The sequence below is a fragment of the Leuciscus leuciscus genome (assembly GCF_965113295.1).
Source record: "Leuciscus leuciscus genome assembly, chromosome: 8".
Lineage (NCBI taxonomy): Eukaryota > Metazoa > Chordata > Actinopteri > Cypriniformes > Leuciscidae > Leuciscus > Leuciscus leuciscus.
The window spans coordinates 12200497-12221669 of record NC_138732.1 but is presented as its reverse complement, the minus strand read 5'-3'; the positions used below and the strand labels follow the sequence as shown (position 1 = coordinate 12221669).

The following is a 21173-nucleotide window of genomic DNA, read 5'->3' as shown; positions in this document are numbered from 1 at the left end:
TCAGGACAAGTGATCTTGAGAGAGTCCGACTCTACTCTGATGTTTAATTCATCTAAACGAGACAGTTCACCTGTCAAGCATGTCTGGGTCAAGATATAATCTCTGGCCTGAACATGACACAAAAGAGAATAATCCAATCAGTTGTCATTATTATTATTATTATTATTTCATATCTTATGGTGCTTTCCAAAAATAGGACACAATTAGACCTTAAAGGATGACAAAAAAATACATAGTTAGAAATGGTTGGGTTTGGGTTTGTCCATATTTGACCCACACTGTTGACAACCCAGCATTTTTAAGAGTGAGAATAAAGAAATAAAGTTTCCATAAATTCTAGAAAAATATTTGTTTGAGTGTCTTCATTTTAATTTTAAAACTTATTTTTCTTTGTAGCATGCAGATTTCTTTGGATGCATGCAATCTGTCAGACACTAATGTAAATTATTTTTAGAAATTAAATTAAAAAAAAATAATAAAAAAATGCAATATCAGTGCAACAGATTATTTTAAAGTTATAAAATTGTTTGATCATTTTATTTATTCACTCAGAAATAAAGGTAAAAGCTGTCACTAGGGTGGTACCTTTTCAAAAGGTACATATTTGTTCCTTTTAGGAACTAATATGTACACTTTACTTACTAATATGTACCTTTAAGGTATGCCAATATACACCCTTTAGGTATAAAAGTGTACCTTTTAAAAAGGTACCACCCCAGTGACAGCTTTTGTGCCTTTTTTTCTGAGAGCACAGTCAAGAAAGGTCAGGACGTCTGCAGTGAGACGGGCCAAAATCTTTGTTTTCTAGGGGGATACAGACTTAATATCTTTGTACAATATTTGTGAAGAGTGCATGGTTATTTTCTAAAAGAGAAATGGTATGTGGAAAGGGAATTAGATGATGAAACTTAATGGTGAATGTGATCTAAACCTGATCAAACAGATATAAAGGCTTATAATATTTATCAGTTACATGTGGCATTTACTATGTATGACTGATCAATAAGCAATATATCCTTCTACGTTACAAGATCTAATTTCTCTCTTTTCTTATTTATATCCACTTGCCCCTTTCCTTACCCTTTCCGTTTCTCTTTCTCCCTTAACCATCCCTCTCTCCTCCTACCTTTTCCCTAACATTTGATAGATTGCAATTAGATATCCTTGTAAAATCAGCAGGAGTCGTCGTTACTCAATCCTGCAGTTTACATTTCGGTTTTGTCGTCAGTCAATGGCATCCCCTCTTCTCCCCTCACCCTGAGTTCACTGCGTCTGACGCACAAATACTCCCCTATTTTATCTCCTCTTTCATTTTCCGTTACTGAGCTTTCTCTTCTACTCTGACTGAGTGTAGCTCTTTATCCATAAATTATACATCAGGTGAAGGTGACAGACAGAGAGAAGCTTTCATGCTATAATCATTAAATCTACTTAAATACTGTATGAAGGGTTAGATAAGCTGAGCATGAGTCGAGGTGTTAAGAGATACATTTAAATGCACTGATCAAATCTGGAAAGATTAACAATGCTAAACACAAATGTGGGCATATAGATATGCCCCTTATAGCTGTCTACAACGAGGTCACCATCGTTTATGTCCTATAGAAATCTGTGAGATTGGATCTCAAAATATTGAACCTTATTATATATATTATATATAATAATAAAAGTTTTTTGCAAAAGAAAGCTTTTGCAACATAATAAATGTACTGTCACTTTTGATCAATTTAATGCAGCCTTGCAGAATAAAATTATTAATTTCATTAATTTCTTTAAAAAAAAATTATAATAAAAAAAACCTCTTACTAACCCCAAACTTTTGAATGGTAGTGATAATGTTACAAAATCTTTCTATTTCAGATAAATGCTGTTCTTTTGAACTTTCTATTCATCAAAGAATCCTGAAAAAAATTTTACACAACTGTTTTAAACATTGATGATAATAATAATAAATGTTTCTTGAGCATCAAATCATCATATTACAATGTTTTCTGAAGGATCATGTGACACTGAAGACTGGAGCAATGATGCTGAAAATTCAGCTTTGATCACAGGAATAAATTACATTTTAAAATATATTCAAATAGAAAACAGTTATTTTAAATTGTAAAAATATTTCCCAATATTACTGTTTTTGCTGTATTTTGGATCAAATAACTAAATAAAGCCTTGATGAGCAGAAGAGACTTTTTTTAAAACATTAAAAAATCGTACCGTTCTAATCATTTTGGCCACCACTGTATATATAAATTCCTGCCACAGCACATAACATAATCTCAAATAAATTGCATTTCAGGAATCAAGTAAACCTCAGAAAAGGGCTCAGGTTGTTCTGTCTGAAAGGGCCTGGAAGTAAACAGTTGGAGCATCCTGACACTGTCCACGCTGCTGAGAGCGAAGATGAATATGTAAATATGCGCTGCTTAGTTTTATTATAATAATTTTATTTTAATAAATTACAAAATAAAGTCACTTTATGAAAGTCACAAATGCACTTCCCTGACATGGATGATATGCAATCCATATATAAAAGTCCACGAAAAGTCCAATCCATATATCTTTTGACTTGGTGAAAAGAAAATTTCAGACTGACGTTTTAATTACACTTTTTATTCAAATTCTGGTCATCAGAACACAAAAATAATTATAATTTGATAATGATGTTGCAGTTAGCCTAAAGTTGCCAGTCATCAAATAACCAAAGTATTACCCTTACGAAATTAACCATGATTTTACTACAAAAAAACATGGTTATTAGTTAAACCATAACCACAAATTAGCAATGGTTTTGCTACACTAACCATAGGTTTATCATGGTAGGCTATTTGTAGTTGGCTAAAATGTGGTTATACAAATGGTAATCAATCCGCCAAAAACCATGGTGACTCCACTTTTACCATCCTAATAAAACATGGTTAATTTTCGTATATTGATCTAATTTCAAATGCTGTATTAAACTAATTTCAGAACTCTGTAGAGGTCATCTGTTATTTTATGGTTGCAAAATAATAACCTAAAAATAATAATTGGGGAACGTTCTGTATAAGTTACTTAAAAGTCCTCGCCACATCTCTCCAGTAACAGAATCCAGTAAGAGAATCATAAGAAATAGAGGTTGATTGCTGTGGCATCAGATAAGAACATATCTCGGTTAAGATAACAGGATGATAGAGATCACTGCACAAATGCTCATGGTTTATAGTTGATGTTTGTTCTAGACTAATAATATAAAAATAATATAAAATTTATTAATTAATTGTAAAAAATAAATAAAACATTAGGAAACAAAATCTGGCAGAAAGCGCTATAAAATACAGAAGCAAATTTCAAAATAAATAAATGAATAATAAAAAATAAAAAAACAAGCAGAAAACAGTGTGTATAGAGTGAGGTTATGTGTGTGAGATTTCATATAAACCTTTGTTTTTTGTTTTTTAATCTACTTTCACAGAAACCCCTTATCTTACCAATCCAATGCACTTTAGAATGCAGCCTAGAACTCAGACCGAAAAGGGCAAATGAAAGATAAGGAGAGAGAGGTATCGGATGGATAGAGTGTCACCTTCGGAATGTTAGAAGGCCAAAAAGCAGACACGATATCCTTCAGTCTTTTCTTTGCCCTGTTGGATAAAACACACCTGGGCAGAGAGAAGGATGACAAACTGTGGACTTCTACAGAGGAGCAGATGACCGAGTCAGATGGAGAGAGACATATAGGCATCAATAGAATGAAAGATGTGGCAAAGCAGAAAGAGGTTTAAATTGATTTCTTTTGATTTTTGAAAAGAAAATTTCCACATTTATCCAGCCTTCCTTAATTCAGCTTGAGTTACTGAATACAGTTCTGAGAAATTCACAGGAGAGTAACAATTGAAATTGCACGGAGGGAACCTCTGACAGGCCCATATTGGGAGGGGTAAAACAGGTGTTGTCTTACTGAGAGAGAGAGAGAGAGAGAGAGAGAGAGAGAGAGAAAGAAGAGAAAGAGAAAGAGAGAGAGCGTGCCATTGTTGCAAGGATGTTCATGATTATTCGAGAGGGATCAGCAGGAGGGGCAGGTAGTACCGCCGGCATGAGCGCTCCACCGGTAAAAACTGCAAAACAGGTAGAGTCATACATGTGTGTGCTTGTATTATATGAACTATATATATTTTTTGATTCCAAGAGAGTGATTTTTGTCTTTAAAATATTCTGCTCTGAATAAAATCAGCTTAAAGGTAAATAGTAATTTTTGCAATGTTAAAATACCTTGTTTTATTCCAGCTTAGTATGCACAGACAATTGAACAATAGATTGATTTCCATGTAAAGCGTAACTCCTCGGCACTATAAAAAAAAAAAAATGCTGTTTGTTTGAACTAAGCCTGGCATAGCAACATTGGCACAATCGATGACATAAGTTTTGGGGCGGGGCTATCTATTTGACCGACCAATGGCAGATGGACGGATTGTTCAGTAAACCTGTTAAAAAAAAAATCTTTTTTTCCTGCTATTCTGTTTGCTGCATTTTAAGACTGAACTTAAGCCGGGGACACACTTAACCATTGTAAGGCTGATCATGAATGTTATTTGATACTTAAGTTACGACTGATCACAAATGCGCTGAGTCAGAGACAGTTGCGTTTAGTCTGTGTTCACAGTTGGTGTTTAAAATCTGCTACAGTTGTTGGAAAGTCTGTAAGTGTGTTATGTTTCAGCTAGTCGTTAAGTGTGTCCCCGGCATTACACATCACTGTTAACATTAAAGTTTAATATGAGCACAGCTACTGTAATTATGCTGGATGAATAGTTTAATTAAGTAAAATTATGTTTTTGCATTTATTTGCAATTATTTGTTTACATTAGGTGTGTTCGACTTGAATGCTGCACAGACCAAACGGTGTATGATATCTAAGTACAGCGAGAGTGATTAGCATGCTTTCGAATCGCCATCGCTGTACTTTGATGTCATTCACCGATCGGTCTGCACAGCGCTGCTTCAAGTCTAACAGACCTATTGTCTACATTACAGTACAAAGAAACAATACAGTCAACTTTAATTGGCTCATTTAAGTTAAGCTATCAGTCAAATCTTGAGGACAGTTTTAGCCCTACCCACAATTACAAGCCAGTGCTCTAACTCCACCTATGGTTACACCGTGTCCTAATTTCACCCGACCCGACAGCGCGATGCACGATAAAAGGTATATTTTCCATGTTAATCAGAGTTTTTGTCCTAACCAGCCGCGACGATTCTATTTTAGAAACGGTTTCTATTTTTCTGCGACGTCGCGGCTGGAACAACAAACACAAAGTGTGGCAATGATAATCCCAGGTACTGTTTATGTGCTTTATTTAATGTTAAAAGCATGCAATGTGACTTTGAATATCTTTTAGTGCTCCCAGCTGTGTAAGTTAGCTGTAAAAGCAACAATGGATAATTCACATCAGATCTTCAAATTAAACAAATGGAAACAAGAACGATCAAACTGTGAACAAACAAGTGAATTGTTTGACAAATATTGTTTTAGTAACTCAGTAGCCTATGTATTTTAATAATGTTTAAATGGTGTAATATTTGTGAATCTGATGTAGCCTACTTATTCATCTCTGGTGCCGCGAGACTCCGCCCAGACGCTGTTCTGATTGGCTGTGGGTTTTGATTAATTTTGACGCATCTCGTAGTCGCGTCGCGTCTAGTGTGGACAGACAAATTATTTGTCGCTGGAATCTTATCGCGTCTGGTTAGGACACGGTGTTATTATTATTTTTTCTCTTGAAAACAACCCACATTGTAATCAAACTGTATGTGTGCCTCACTTCTTTTACAAATTTTAGTAAGGGTGGCGCCATATTGAATTTTACGTGGATGAAAATGAGGCTGTGTGAGGCATTTGGTTCTATTATATGATATATAATATTTTATAATAAATATAATATTCCTGATATTATATCACATAGTAATTTTTACAACTCACAAGTTTCAAAATGGTTTTATGGAGTTTTTGTCTACTGAAAGTCTTTTGGAACTCAGTTTGTTGGTAAACAACACCAGTACAGTCTATTGAACACACTTCACATCCTTGTTTTCATCCCTGTCTAAAATTAAATATGGTGCTACCCTGCCTGTGTAGCTTATAATTGCAATTATCTTTAAAATTAGTCCCCAGTTACCGATTAATCATCAGCTTAGTTTAGGATGTCTGACCTCCTTGACCTCCTGTGCCCTCTGACAGGTCCAGGCCGCAATCAAGAAGAAGGTGGAGAAACAGAGGAAGCAAGTTGAAATGGGTGTGGTGGAGGTATTCAACAGCAATGCAAAACCTAAAATGGGACCGCGGAAGAATCAGCCCATCCTTCCTCCCAGCAGAGGTGGAGATGGTGAGGAGGAATTTGAAGAGGAGCCCGCTGAGACTGAGGAATCGAAGGAGAAGGTGGAACTCGACCTCGTACCTATCATTGAGTCTGTGTTTGGCCAAGTAAGACTGCACAATAGCACCCCCTGCTGGCCACCATTCATATCCCATACAGACATTGCCATGTCATACCCTTCTACCTACAGCAGTCTTTCAGTGGCCCACTACTACCTTAATTCTGCTAAATAAATGAATGTACATTTTTTGTGAAGTATAAATATCATCATGTTATCTAAGAAGTTTAACTGATTTTATTTGAGTAAAAAATAGTCGATTTAATGGTAGAAATAGGGTTTATATAGCGAATCATATAAGAAATAAAATGCACATCAAAGCATCAGTTTAATGGTAGTTTCTTGGTAAACTTTAAGTAAATCTAGATCTAGAAATCTAGAAATTATCCAATATGTTCTATTCACCTTTATCCACTCAACCTGACCCTCTTTTTCTTTTCTTTTTGTCTTTTTAAAAAAATTTTTTTTACTTGAGGTTCACTTTCAGTCAGGTTAATTTAGTGTTATTTTAGTATTATTTATAAACTATTATCGTTTTTAGTAATATTTTTAATAATCTTTTATGTATTTGAATTTTTTTTTTAGTAAATTTGTAATGTAGCAATATTTCGAATTTTCATTGAATTTTATTTCAGCTTTTAGTTTTAGTTAACGATAATAACCCTGTTCAATATTTTTTACTAATTTAATTTAGATGCTACCACATTTTTTAAATTTTAAGATGGATGATGTTTCTATTCTGAGAAGGTATACTTGTGTCCCAAAGTGACTTACTTCATTAGCAGAGGTGGTTAGGTGACTGTCAGGCATGAGACGACAGGTTAAGGAGCTGTCCTAACAAGCACGTCTGTCCCCTCATGGTTCATCCGCTCATGACCTGGTCTTAGCCTTGTAAGTGTTGCATTCCCACACTATAGGATAACCTTGCATCCAGTGGTAATCACTTGATATCGAGCTTGAATCACCAGCGGTGAGCACACTAGAAACCCAATCTTGCCCACTCACCTTTCTGGAAGAGGGATCATTGTTTGTTATTGTCATTATTATTTAATTGGCTTGGAGACATAGATAGCTACAAACTCATTTAGGATGATCCATTTAGTGAGTCATTGCCTAAGCTGAATTTAATAAACATCTTTTCTTGCTTTTGTTTAGTCAAAAGTACTGAAAACAAATGAACTATTGCAGGTTATGTTGGTATTTACTATTTTGTAGCTTACATTTGCAAAGCAATTTTCATTAGAGCATTCTCTGAAACTCTATCCATTAGTTTAAGTCACCTGAGAATGGGTATTGTTAGATAAAAGGGTTAACACATATAGGTTGACCAGTCTGACATCTGATTATCTTTAAGTCAATAAATAAAGCAGAGTATCTGAACAGGATACGTGAGTAACTCTCCACTTAAATTGGAGGGGAGCCAAAAGAGAGTGTTTTATTTCTGAAAATCGATTTAATAATAAATTAAACCCCTGCTACACATATGGCATTTTTCAAAAACAAGGAACTCAATCTACCGAGAGGTTGATAGCTAGTTTAAAAAAAAAAAAAATTTTTTTTTATCTCAGGCCAATTGAACTCTTTTGGCATATAAAAGTGTTTTTATAACCATGGATTTGAATGAATTCTGTATATTAGTGCAGCTTTAAAGATAAAAAAAAAAAAGCGGCTTTCAAACTGTTTGATGCCAAGGACCCCCAAATAAGTAATAATTGTTACTTAAAGTAAGTAATTATTTGCTATTACTTGAAGTAATATTTTTAAGGACCCAGTTTCTAAAACATAAAAGCATCTTTAGATTTTCATACATGTAAAGATCCATTTATAATCTTTGAGGGGTATAGGCTAAAGACAACATAATTTTTGCTAGAATAATTAATTTGCATTTATATTGTTACTGCACTGAAGCAAATAACAAAACGTTTATTTTACATACTAAACATTATTTATTTGAATTAAGTTGACTATATGCCTTTTCTACCTTTTATTAGATTAATGTTAGATGCAGAAAAACATTTTCAGCTTAATTTAGATTCAATTATTTGGAATAATTTTTTTTAGTGATTGTTTTACAATACATATTGTTCCAATGTAGTTTAAATATATATATATATATATATATATATATATATATATATATATATATATTTATATATATATATATATATATATATATATATATATATATATATATATATATATATATATATATATATATATATATATATATATATATATTTGGTCATTATTTTAAGTTAACAGCCCTCAAAAACATTTTGTAATATAATTTCTTTCTAATTTTTCGCAGACCTCCAGCACCTCCTTGTGGCCACTTTAAGATCCTTGTTCTAAAACAACCACTTCGTGTATATGTGCATCTATGTGTATTGCTTTTTGTCAAGTCTGATAGCAAAGAAGAAAAAAAAAACACTGATTATAGCAGCATAACCTAAAAGGATTTCCTGTCATGTTTCTCTGTCAATACACACAGAGAACACTAGGCCTATATGATTGCTATCACTCATGAAGGTTGCATGTACAGCAGCTGGTGAACTCAAACACATCTGGGACTCAATAGTCCCACAATGCTCAGCTGCTCATAGAGTGACCTCGTTTGACTCGACTCTAATCTGTTGGCTCAAACATGCAGACTCAAAAAAATTCTTCCTCATACACACTATAAATGCGTCATGGTGGTTTTTATTATACACTATTTTACAATAAAGTGTAGCATTTATCTACATTTGCTGATCTTTTCTTTTAAACAACAATGTTGGCACAGAAACACAGTTTCTGCTTTCACAGTTTCAACGTGTATTGTGTGAGTGGATTAGAGTAGATTATCATTCTGGCAGGCTGGTATATACACAGGGCAATGTCACAGGCTTTTACTAAAATATGAGTACAGATTAAATAGTGGTTCTCTGTTCATCTGCCCAAAGGTGTGTTTTGATTAGACTGGGATTATCACATGCACACACACACACACACACACACACAGCTTTCAACCCGGTGTTAAAAAGACAATCATTCTAGCTTTTAACCTCCTGTATTTTTCATTTGACTCTTCATAGTAACATTACAAACTAAGCACTCTTTCTTAGTGGTCTACCAATATGTTTTTTATATGGCTGATACTGATATCTAGTATTCATTTGGCTGATATAATAGCTGTGCAATCTGAGACCGCTAATGAAAATGCTGCAATTTTTCATAGAAATGTGAACTTTATGCAAAACCTGATGATCTTGTTTTCTAGCATGATTTGAAATTATCATGCTATCATGGAAGAAGAACATCTGATATCTGTCTTTACAAAGGAGATCTCGTTCAATGCCATATATTTTGTCTTGAAATAGTACAGAATATTAAATATTTTTTCTTAACTTTATATAAGCCTACAAAGATTACAATTTTGAAACCCAGATTCTCAAAGTGGTCTCAGACTTCATAGCATATTGAAATTTCAAATGTAATAATTTAATGATAATTTAATGTTGAGCAATACAGAAATTGAGTGAAATAAATGCACACTTATGTCGCACAATATTTAGGCTAAAACTCTACAATACTTTATACTAAAAAAACTCTGTATGCAAAATAGCTGAATATCTCCTGGTTAATCAACCACTGCTCTTTCTTGCACTTATTTGTTTCTCAAATCTCCTTGTGCTCTCTGTACATCATCCCGTGGCTCTCCGTCTTTAATCTGAAATAGGGATTAAAAAAGCGTCTCATTTCTCACCCTCCCCTTACCTCCCTCTCCCGCTCGGCCTCTCTCTCTTTCAGCTCGCAAACGAAATCATTTGCATTGGACTGCAATCTGTGAGGAAAGTGAGTGGATAGGGAAGAGAGGAAAGAGACAGAGATGTGAAAATGGCAAGAATAGGGAGAAGTATGCTTGTTCTATGAAACATTAGTGTTGTTTGTGGTTTGCTTTGATATTTATAAGAGAGGGTCTGAGATGAGAAAGAATACAAAGGTTTAAAGAGACTTTTTTTTTTTTTTTGAGTAACTAAACAACATGGACTTTAAGTAGCATAATATGGAAGCAGGCGAGTGTTATATTGTCATACCACTCTATAAATTAATTATATAAAAAGAACAGAAGAGGTGAGGTAGGAAACATCTTCACTGAGGATTAAGGCATGGGAAACTGCACCAAACCATCCATGAAAAACAAAATGAAGAAGGTAAGAGAAACCTATTGAAAGGACAGGGCTTGTGTATCGGGGAACTGTGTTTCTGTGTTGAATGTAATATTGAAGTGAGACTTTAAGACTTTTATAATCTAGATATTTTGTTATCAGTATTTTAATACTATCATAATCCTTGAGTAGTTTATAGACATGTCAAACAAATTGGCTAAACTGTGCTTAATTAGATTGTCTCAAGTAAAATTTGGCCTCACCCTAAGGGTGTGGCTGAGGGTAAAGTGTCTGGGCCGGTGGCGCCACGGCCCGGCCCACCCGGAGACGCTGACGGAGAAAATGAAGTAACTTCTGAGTTTAAGGAGCCTCTGAATGCACTGGTCCAAAACTGCACCATGCTACATAATATCGTCGGACCCGCATGCATCTTCCTAAGACAGGGCTTCGCAAAGTCACAGCTCGTATGTACTATGAAAAACTAAAAACATAGTGTTGCTCAGCATCTACATTCTCCACTTGCATTAATAGAAAATATCACATCATCGTCATTGTGAATCATCTGCTACATTTCACTCCCGTCCACTGGTTTGTTGTAAAAGATCATGCAGGGAATGGAAAGATATTCATTCTAAAGTGGGAAATAAAGTGATGTTTGCAGGTTTGTTTCATTTTCCTGCTAAAAGTTTATTTGTTCAGCAGCCATCAAAAGTTGTCCAAATCTATCGCTCAATAGTTTGAGATCAGAACGATTTTTTAAAAGGTTTTTAAAAAGAAATCATTTATTCTCTCCCTGGCTGCATTTATTTGATCATTTGTGAAATATTATTACAATTTAAAATAGTAATTTTCTATTTTAATATATTTTAAAATATAGTTTATTCCTGCGATTCCATTACAAATTTTTTTTATGGAATCTGTGATAATTTTTTCAGGATTCTTTGATGAATAGAAAGTTCAAAAGAACCGTATGGATTTATTTGAAATACAAATATTTTTTTAACAATATACATGTTTACTGTAACTTTTAAACAAATAATGCATTGCTGAATAAAAGTATTATATAATGTTTGACTTTAAATTTAACATTGATAAAAAAAAATATCATCTCTGATTGAGATGAATGACAATGGATTTTTAACAATGCTTTTTTATTAAACAGTCCCTGTGAGGATATGATATTCAGTTAACTGTGAAATGATTCTGCGCTGTATTTGCGGCATATGCAATCCACTGGTTTATGCGTATGCATGTGTGTACTATAAGATATTGGGTATTATAGTAAATGGAAAAGAGAATCATCTATGGGATTTTCTCATATGGCACTCTGTTTAACCTAATCCACTCTCTATGCTTTGCGTGTTTCTCTGGGCCCTCCTCAAGTTAAACCCCCCAAATCTCCTTATCTTCTGGGCAACTTTCACTGTGTAATCTAGTGACTACCCATGTCACTACATTATTACACATTGGAACCAATCCTCAAACCCGCATTTTGTCCCAGTTTCTCATTTTCACATATGTGTTTTGTCTGAGTCATTTTGGCGCATCAGTGTTTAATGTCTTTCTTATGTCTCTTGATTTAACAGGACAGGGAACTGCGGCCAGAAGAGATAGAAGGTATTCACAGAAACCACACGCCTCACCCAAGAGTCAGACTGGTAAACACCCTGTTCGTGCATTTCAACATCTCTTTCCTTGTATTTATGCAGAACTAAGAGAAGCCTTTAAGGAGTTTGATAGGAACAAAGGATACATCAACTGCAGGGACCTGGGCGAATGCATGCGGACGATGGGATACATGCCGACAGAGATGGAACTCATTGAACTGAGTCAACAGATTAGTGAGTGACATCACTGAGTTATGATCTGTGACAAAATGCGCATGCAGGTATTATGGTACTGTATTATAGTCCAAAAGTCTGAGACCATAAAAAAAAAAAATCTGGGATTTTTAATTAAATTATACTTTTTCTCTCTTCTGCTTTAAGCTGTTTTGTTGATTATTAAATGTAATAATAAAATGTAAACATTTTGTAATAATTTATAGAAAAAATAAATAAATTCTGTAATTTTTAAGGATAAAATGTCATTTAAAATAATATTTTATTTAACATTTATTGAACATTTTGTATTAATTTACAGAAGAATAAAAAGTTGAAATAATAAAGTCATACATTCTCTGTATTTTTTAAGGTGGGGGTAAAATCGACTTTGAGGACTTTGTGGAGCTCATGGGCCCCAAAATGCTAGCAGAGACAGCAGACATGATTGGAGTCAAGGAGCTGAGAGATGCCTTTAAAGAGGTACACACACACACACACACACACACACACACACACACACACACACACACACACACACACACACACACACACACACACACACACACACACACACACACACACACACACACACACACACACACACACACACACACACACACACACAGCACTGTGTTGACTGTAGCCATCAGTGGCCTTATCAGCATTTTACCGGTGTGCAGTTTGACTCCAATGGTGATGGGCAAATCAGCATCACAGAACTGAGAGAAGCCATGAAAAAGCTGATGGGAGAACATCTGAAACCCAAGGATATTGACGATATCCTTCGTGATGCCGACCTCAACGGGGACGGACTGGTTGATTTTGAAGGTGAGAGAATGATGGACAAATAAGAACGACTAATATTCGCATTTCTTAGCATTTTCAGTTTACCTGACTGAATATACTGAATTTCTGTTTTCTTTTTGTTTTTCCTCACTCAACCTTCCAGAGTTTGTGAGGATGATGTCACGTTGACGGAAGCCACACAGAAATTTTACACACTTTATTTTCATCATAAGTCACTACGAGGGACGCATCTGAATGTTTTTCAATAGGCCTCAAGTGATACAATTTGTAAAAAGGATTTTTTTATTTTAAGTAAGCATTATTAAGCAGTGTCTCATTTCAGTAAAGTAGCCTAATGTTGTAATTCTACTGTTTGGTATTTTCAGAGATATATTTGTCTGATTTTACGAGTGTATTGAATTTCTATAGTGTGCTTAATTTTTTTTTTAATAAAATAATTTGATTACAGTGGTTTGATAATTACCTGTTCACGTCTCTTCTCTTTGTCTTAGCTGTGAGAACAGTGCCACCTACAGGTCATGAGATCTGAAAAAATGCTCTCATTACTTTTGAACAGTTTCTCAGAAAATTGTGACCTTGGTGTCTATGGATTCCTTGTGTCATGCCAAATCTGAAGATTTTGCCAGGATCGCACGAACCATCAGTCCGCCATTTTGAATTTCGTCAGAAATTGCAATATCTTTTAAATTATTTGACATATTGGCACAAAATTAGGTAGGGATCATCATCAGCATGTCCTGAAGGGACAATTGCATGTACATCAGTGAGTAACTCAGTGTGTTATGCCACAGGCCCTGAATGTTTTACGTTGTGGGTTCGAATCCAGTGTGTCACATACCCAGACCGCAAGAGGTACTGTGGCCTGAAATGGTGTAAACGTTTTTTTGTTTGTTTTTTATGTTCCAGACATTTCTAAGAATTATCTCATCTTAATACAAAATGCAGTGCGTTTATGTACAAATTCTTCATTTTGAGTTCATTCTCACTTGAACTATGGAACTTCGGCATCTGTGTGAAAAAGTGAGCAATATGTTTTTACATTTTGATTACTTAAATATGTTTTTTGTTCATTCTGTGTTCATTCTCATCTCATCTAAACTTCTGTTCATTTTGAGTTCGTCCTACCTGTAGGCTACTTCTGAACCGCAAGACCATCTGGGGACTTTTGGCATACATGCACTATTTAACATAGGCTACTATTATTTTAAATATATTAAAATAATCTAACTTTATTAAAATTCTTTAAAAATCATGATGCCTGCAAGTTACAACACATAAACTGACATTACATTTCATACTTCTGTGAAAATACACCAGTTTTACTTCATACTAGTGCAAATTTCATTCTGGGACCTCGTGATTATTAACAGCCATGATTATGCATGACATGAACATATTGACAAAGACGACATTTTCTTATCAAGCTTGTAGGTTTTTATTGAAAAGGTGACCAGGATTCTGTACAGCAAGCAAAGAGAGATGTCTAGGGCACAGGAGCTTCACTCTCCTCATCCCTTCATCTCTCCCTCTCTCTTTCCATGCTCCTGGGATAAGAGGGATGTGGGCAGGGGGAAAGAACGGATGACAAAAAAAAAAAAGGAAATAAATTATGGAGGGAAATAAAAGAACCCATGATGCAGGAGAGAAAGAGAGGAGAGGAACTAGGGAGGAAGAGGGAAGTGTGTTTATCGGTGCCTCCATCCTACACAGAGACACTCAGAGGCCTGGGAGAATCACTGCCCCGCTGGGCTTTACCAGCTCGACAGACACAGACTGCAATGTGAGTCAGGGTGTCTGTCACCCCGAAAACATCCGCCCCTCGTAACGGCGGCATGGGGAAGATGCAGCCTCTCAGACGTCTCTCCTCCTCTCCTTCCTCTTGCGCCCTTCTCCTTCTACTCCACCTCTCCTCTTCCTCTCCTGGACTGGCCCTCACTTGCTGGCCATGGTGTAGCAGCCGTGCGGGTGCCACTGCATGTCACGGATACGCCTCACAGACTGAAACTGAGGGCAACGGGCGCCGTACTCGTTAAAGTGTCTGTATTCGCCCTTCTCCAGCAGGTACTGGCTGCCACGGTATCCGGGGAACTGATAGCCAACCCAGCTAAAAAAAAAAAAAAAAAAAAGTCTACAGGTTAGTTTGTGCACCCTTGATATTCAACTAGCTTAAACTCATTTATAGATTTAAACCAGGGTTGTTATAGTTGACTAAAACCTTTGTTTTTTTTACTTGAAATATAATAAAGGTTAACCAAAATGAATTCAAGAATAAACGTAAACATATTTTGATTTCAGCTAGTAGCCAAGCCAAGGTTTCTAATTTTCATTTAGTTTAACTTGATGTACTAAAGTATATACAAGTAAAACCAAAATAAAAAGGGATAAAAATATAGACGTATTTAAAAATAATACTAATACCAATTACAAAGACACTCAACAAAATGACTAACTTAACTTAAAATAAAAACAGAAAATATAAAAATTTAAACTAATTCAAAATATTAATAAAAACTATAAAATAATCTAAATGGTACTAAAATAACACTGATTTAAACATCTTTTTCCTCAAGTAATTTTTCTGGTTAACAGTTTAATGCGTTTTTGACAGCCACATTCATCAATACTATGAAGCTTTTGGGAAGTGCGCAGAGGTTTGTCCAAGTGAAACCTCAGGGGCCACTGGTACTTTGCACTTACGTTCCACAGCTGACCATGATGCTGCCAACTCTGTCGGTGAATCCGTAGGAGAACAGGCTGGGAACGTCATCATCCATGATCTCCATCTTGCGGCCCTTGTACATACCAACCTCATACAGGCAGATCTTGTGCTTCTCAGGGTCCTGCAGGATCAAGAAAGTGATCAATGCATTTCAAATTCATTCAAATAATGGGCCTGAAGGTGTTAGAGCATCGTGTGTGCATTTACACACCATTCTGACGGGTCTGAAGGAAAGCAGGTAGTCGTTCTTCTGACAGTTGCTCCAAGAATCCCAACGAGGATACTCGCCCTTCTCCAGGATGTACATCTCACCGCAGAAGTTCATCTGCTCAAAGCCCACAAAACTGCAGAGGGCACATGAAGAGATGAGTGAGATCTGTTATTCTTCCTAAAAAGTGTCTTTCATACAGATGCAGACTTTACGGTGATGCTTACGGTCCACACTCCACACGTAGTGAGCGAACTCTGTCCATGCCCATATCACAAACGTTCATGCACTCGGCGTTAATCTCAATCATGCGTCCCTGGAAGTTCTCCTGGTCAAACACGTGCATCTAATGGAGAGAGAGAAACCTGTTAGTGTAATGTTAAATCGACGTCCAAGTGTAGGAGATGTTTATTTGAAAGATTTACCCTGTAGGACATCATGCCCATCTCGGACTTCTTGCTCTGGGCTGCCTTGCCGTCGGTCTGGGAGGCAGTCTTTTTTTCTCCACTGGAAGACATGATGCCTGGGGAAATTCATATAACTGTAATATAGCTCAGAATTGAGAAAATGAGACTAAAGAATAAAGAAATGGGAGGGGCAACCACTAGTTTACATAACATTTTATCATATCTATGCTGGAAGAGAGGGATAAAGTGTTTTAGGAGATGAAAAAGTCAAACACATATGTTTGGAATGGATGCAGGGGGTCTTTGGGGCAAACAATATTAAAGTGGTAGTGACAAAGGGGAAGTGCGGGGTGGTCAAAACCAACCCTCTTATACTCTCCAAGCTATTAGGTTAAAGTTTTATGTGTATGTGAGAGGATATTCTGCTGTCTTACCTGTGTTTAGTGAGTGTGTGTCCGTACCCAGGGTTCACTCTGAGAGTGTTTGCGTCTGGCCATGCCCACAGCTTTTATACCCTGGCGCTGAGTCTGTGAGGATTACACTGACACAATGAAACATGCCGTGTTCAGCAGACTCACAGAAAAGAAGCCCCACATCATCAGCACAGAGTGAGAAAGAGAGTATATGCGATGTGTAAGAGACAGAGAGAATGAAATAGTCAGAAAAAATTCAAACTCCAAACAAATCACTACACAGTATTGGACTTTCAAGCTCAAAACATAAGTAATATGGGGGCAAAAGTTTATTATAGGGACTGAAACTGAACCAATAACTTTGATGGTGAAGACTTTTAGCTATTTTACCAATGATTTAAGTGTTTTACACAATTTTTCATTTCAATCACATATTTAGCATTGGGGGACCAAAATTAAATTAAATAAAATTTAAATAGAATTTAAATAGAATTTAAATAAAATTAAAATTGAAATAAAATTGAAATGAAATTAAATAGGATTGAAATTTAATTGAAAAATACTTTATTGTCATTGAAAAGAAATTTGTCTTGGACTTGTAGTGCTGTACACACACACAACATATGGTTGTTCTCCTACAAATAATTATATAAATAAAGAAAAATACATAATAATAACAATCTGAAATAAATAAATAAATGGCAACCATATAAATGTATAAAACATTGTCACAGAAAACATTCAACAATTAACCATTAATCTAATATGAATATTGGGTGGACATGCCCACTTTAATGCCCATTATGGATTATATTGATAAAATTAAAATCACGTTCCTACTGATCTTTTAAAATTTGTAACTTTCATGATATAAATAATATAAATATATTTATTGATCCAACCATATATTTATATATGTAATTTATACATTTGGTCCCCCAAATCTTGAGTACTTGCATGAAAATCAGCATCAACTTTCCTCACTGCACCCACAGCAGCTCAGATACATCATTTCAAATTCACACTCAGTTGGAGCAAGTTCACTCAGATAATCCCAGCATTTTGGTCTCATTGTGAACAGGAGTGCTGACCTGCACGAACACACTGGGGCCAAACCCTTTGTGTCTCTTGCTTTCACCCAAAACGCACTGCAGTTGTCAGTGAATGGGCTCACAACACCCATGTGGCGCTTCTATAGTATGTGCTGAGCTGGCGCCCCTGTGGCCTGTCCTAGCCCATCAGAAGGCAGTCCACGCGCACCGCGCGCACAATGGCGGGAGCGCGCATAGGCGTGCGCGCACGCGGCGGTCGGTATAAAACTGAAGCGCCAGGTTCTCTCAAAGCTCCACGCGAAACAGGCGTTAAGGCGCATGCCACTCTCTAGCTCAGTGACTAAAACGGTAAGAGTCCAAATTACATCTCACCGAGCTCATGGCACAATTATAAACTTATTATGGTCTACTTTACAAACATCTTCTCAGCATGGCCACATTATGCGAATGCTTTTGATTTAAATCTAACAAATATATTTACATTTTATTATTAATAAAATACCTAAGTAATCTATAACATCGATTATTGGATGTTTTAAGTAACTGTTTTTGTATGTAATAATGATAAAGAACAGTTTAGCCTACTTCTAATACTAACACATTTATTCGAGTTAATTTAACAATTTTTATCTAATTATTTTAATTGATTTTAATATGTTTTTCTGTTTTTTCCCCCCTGTTTGTTTTTAGATATATAAAGATGTATAGGTTCAATCGATCCGCCATGATGCAGCCCATGATGAGCTCTGGCATGGGAATGGCTCCTTTCTTCAAGGTAAACTGTCATTAAACAAACATACATTCAATCTCTTTTGAAATTACCCATCTTTAATCCCAAAAAATTATTTGTTGTTATAGTGATGCATCTGGATCAATATAATATGCTGTCACTTTTATTTCATATAGCAAACAAACCCATTTAAGTAATTTATTTGAGTACCTTTTGCATATATATTTTAAGAAAACAAAATTTTCACACACTTTACATTTGTGCTTCCGCTATCCTAGGTGACTGTGTTTGAGCAGGAACACTTCCAGGGAAAATGTCAGGAATTCACCTCAGAATGCTGCAACATTCAGGAGTGTGGCTTCGACAACATCCGTTCTATCCGTGTGGAGAGTGGCGCGTGAGTAGTGTTGGTCAAATAAATATGTGCCTGCCTATGGGACATTTCAACCAATAGTATGTGCCCATGTATGACTGGATGTTCTTTTTCCATAGCTGGGTGGGTTATGAGCACCATGACTTCCAGGGACAGCAGTTCATCCTGGAGAGAGGAGAGTATCCTCACTGGGATGCCTACAGTGGAAACCTGTCCTACCATGTGGAGAGACTCATGTCTTTTAGACCTATCTACTGTGCTGTGAGTTATTTATTTCCTTTCTTGTACTAGAAATCTTAATAGTACACAGTATTTTGTGCAGGCCGATATTTAATAACTATTCGACAAGTGTCCATAACAGATAAAGCGAGTAGCCTTTGACTGGTCATGCAATCTCAACATATCATCTCCAATGAGGCGAGTCGCTCCATGTAAAAACAAAAATCAAGAATCAAAAAGTCAAGTCAAATGTATTTGTATAGCCCTTTTCAAAGTACACATTGTTTCAAAGCAGCTTTACGGAAAATTATGATGTTAATGTTTATACTATCTTAATATCTTCAAGCCTTATAGTCACATTTAGCAGATTAGAGTCGGGCGATAATATAGTTTACATTTTGCAACGATACAAGCAATCAAGCATTTGAGATTTGTAATATAGTATATGTACCATTTTGCAACAACATAAACAATCACATTATTTGCTATATAGTAAACTGCTTTATGTGAGTGTACAGTATGTACAATTGGATGTACTATATATCCAACTTTAATTATATATTGCTGGTCGATAAAAGTTTACATTCTGACAATATAAACAATCAAGTTGAGATTTGCTGTATAGTAAGAATCACTTTACGTGAGTGTACTGTATGTATCAAGGTAAAATTGGATATAAATTTAGGTTTTATTAGACTACTGATATGATCTTTATCTCATGTAATGTACAACATATATATTCAAACTATTCTCTATTTATTCTAGCACTATTTATTTATCTCTTAAACTTTTTAAATAAGGTAAAAAATGAACACCTGCACCTTTATATATTTGAGTGTGATATATAATCACTTGAATATGTGGATATATGGGGTCAAACGCTCTCTCGCTGTCCCCTCAGTCTCACCAGAGCAGTCGCATGATGATCTTCGAGAGGGAAAATTTCTTGGGCCGCAATGTGGAGCTGTGTGACGACTACCCCTCTCTGCAGGCCATGGGATGGTGTAGCCCTGAAGTGGGCTCCATGCATGTGCAGTGTGGCGCGTGAGTCTCTTCTTTAGATTTTCTCTGTATTCATTTCCTTCCAGCACAGAAATACCTGACCCTCATTTCTCCATCTATGCGTCTAGTTTCGTGTGTTACGAGTTCCCAGGATACAAGGGAAGGCAGTACATCATGGAGTGTGAGAGGCACAGCGGAGACTATCAGCACTGGAGAAACTGGGGTTCCCACAGCCAGACCCCTCAGATCCAGTCCATCCGCAGAATCCAGCACTAAGAGCTCAGCCTCACCAGGGGACACTACACCAATCACCCTGCCGCCCGACAAACACGCATTACACAAACACACACTCGCACTGTATTTCCTAACGAGTGTCTTTTTATTGCTTGGAACACACACATACCATCGTGTCTTACACGAGGGTGCCAATCAGTTACTGACAATGACTAATGTCAGGTGCTAAACAACACCTTCCCGAGGTGCTCAACACAACCAATGCAAACCAAGCTAAGTTAGGCCATATCCCTGGATGGGGACTGGCTGAGAGCAGCTCAGTTGTAATGTGTAGGAGGACAAAAACATCATGAATAAATGCTTAATAAATAAACCTGTGTTCACTTTAGCGACTCAGTTCTGTGCAGTTATTGTGTGAAGATGTTACATTAAGTATATTCATTTCTTTATAACAAATGCAAAATCCAGTTCCTTACACAGCATTAAGTTTTCAAATTAACACTTAATAGTATAGATATCTGGAAAGGTGCTATTTGTAAAGTTTAAGGAATATATTACATTCAATTTATAATAAATCACTGCTGATGCTTCTAATTAAAGCAAATGTGATGAGTTTCTCATATGTTCATA

The 21173-nt window shown here is 35.9% G+C and overlaps 3 protein-coding genes across 3 annotated transcripts; 2 read left to right on the top strand and 1 right to left on the bottom strand.

Moving 5' to 3' along the window:
* The first annotated feature begins 2798 nt into the window (after positions 1-2798).
* Positions 2799-13645, top strand: cabp2b (calcium binding protein 2b). The gene is made up of 7 exons (XM_082177889.1): positions 2799-4105; positions 6215-6457; positions 12143-12173; positions 12266-12397; positions 12750-12859; positions 13060-13207; positions 13329-13645. Exons 1-7 carry the CDS (start codon positions 4019-4021, stop codon positions 13352-13354), a joined length of 777 nt encoding a protein of 258 aa, XP_082034015.1. The 5' UTR covers positions 2799-4018; the 3' UTR covers positions 13355-13645.
* Positions 13646-15118: 1473 nt separating this feature from the next.
* Positions 15119-16631, bottom strand: crybb1l1 (crystallin, beta B1, like 1; the record flags this gene model as incomplete). Its single annotated transcript, XM_082178717.1, has 5 exons — positions 15119-15290; positions 15884-16026; positions 16117-16249; positions 16341-16459; positions 16539-16631. 5 exons carry the CDS (start codon positions 16629-16631, stop codon positions 15119-15121), a joined length of 660 nt encoding a protein of 219 aa, XP_082034843.1.
* Positions 16632-18290: 1659 nt separating this feature from the next.
* On the top strand, positions 18291-20904 carry cryba1l1 (crystallin, beta A1, like 1). Its single transcript, XM_082178250.1, has 6 exons — positions 18291-18333; positions 18676-18760; positions 18994-19112; positions 19208-19349; positions 20209-20351; positions 20438-20904. Exons 2-6 carry the CDS (start codon positions 18686-18688, stop codon positions 20583-20585), a joined length of 627 nt encoding a protein of 208 aa, XP_082034376.1. The 5' UTR covers positions 18291-18333; positions 18676-18685; the 3' UTR covers positions 20586-20904.
* Positions 20905-21173: the final 269 nt, after the last annotated feature.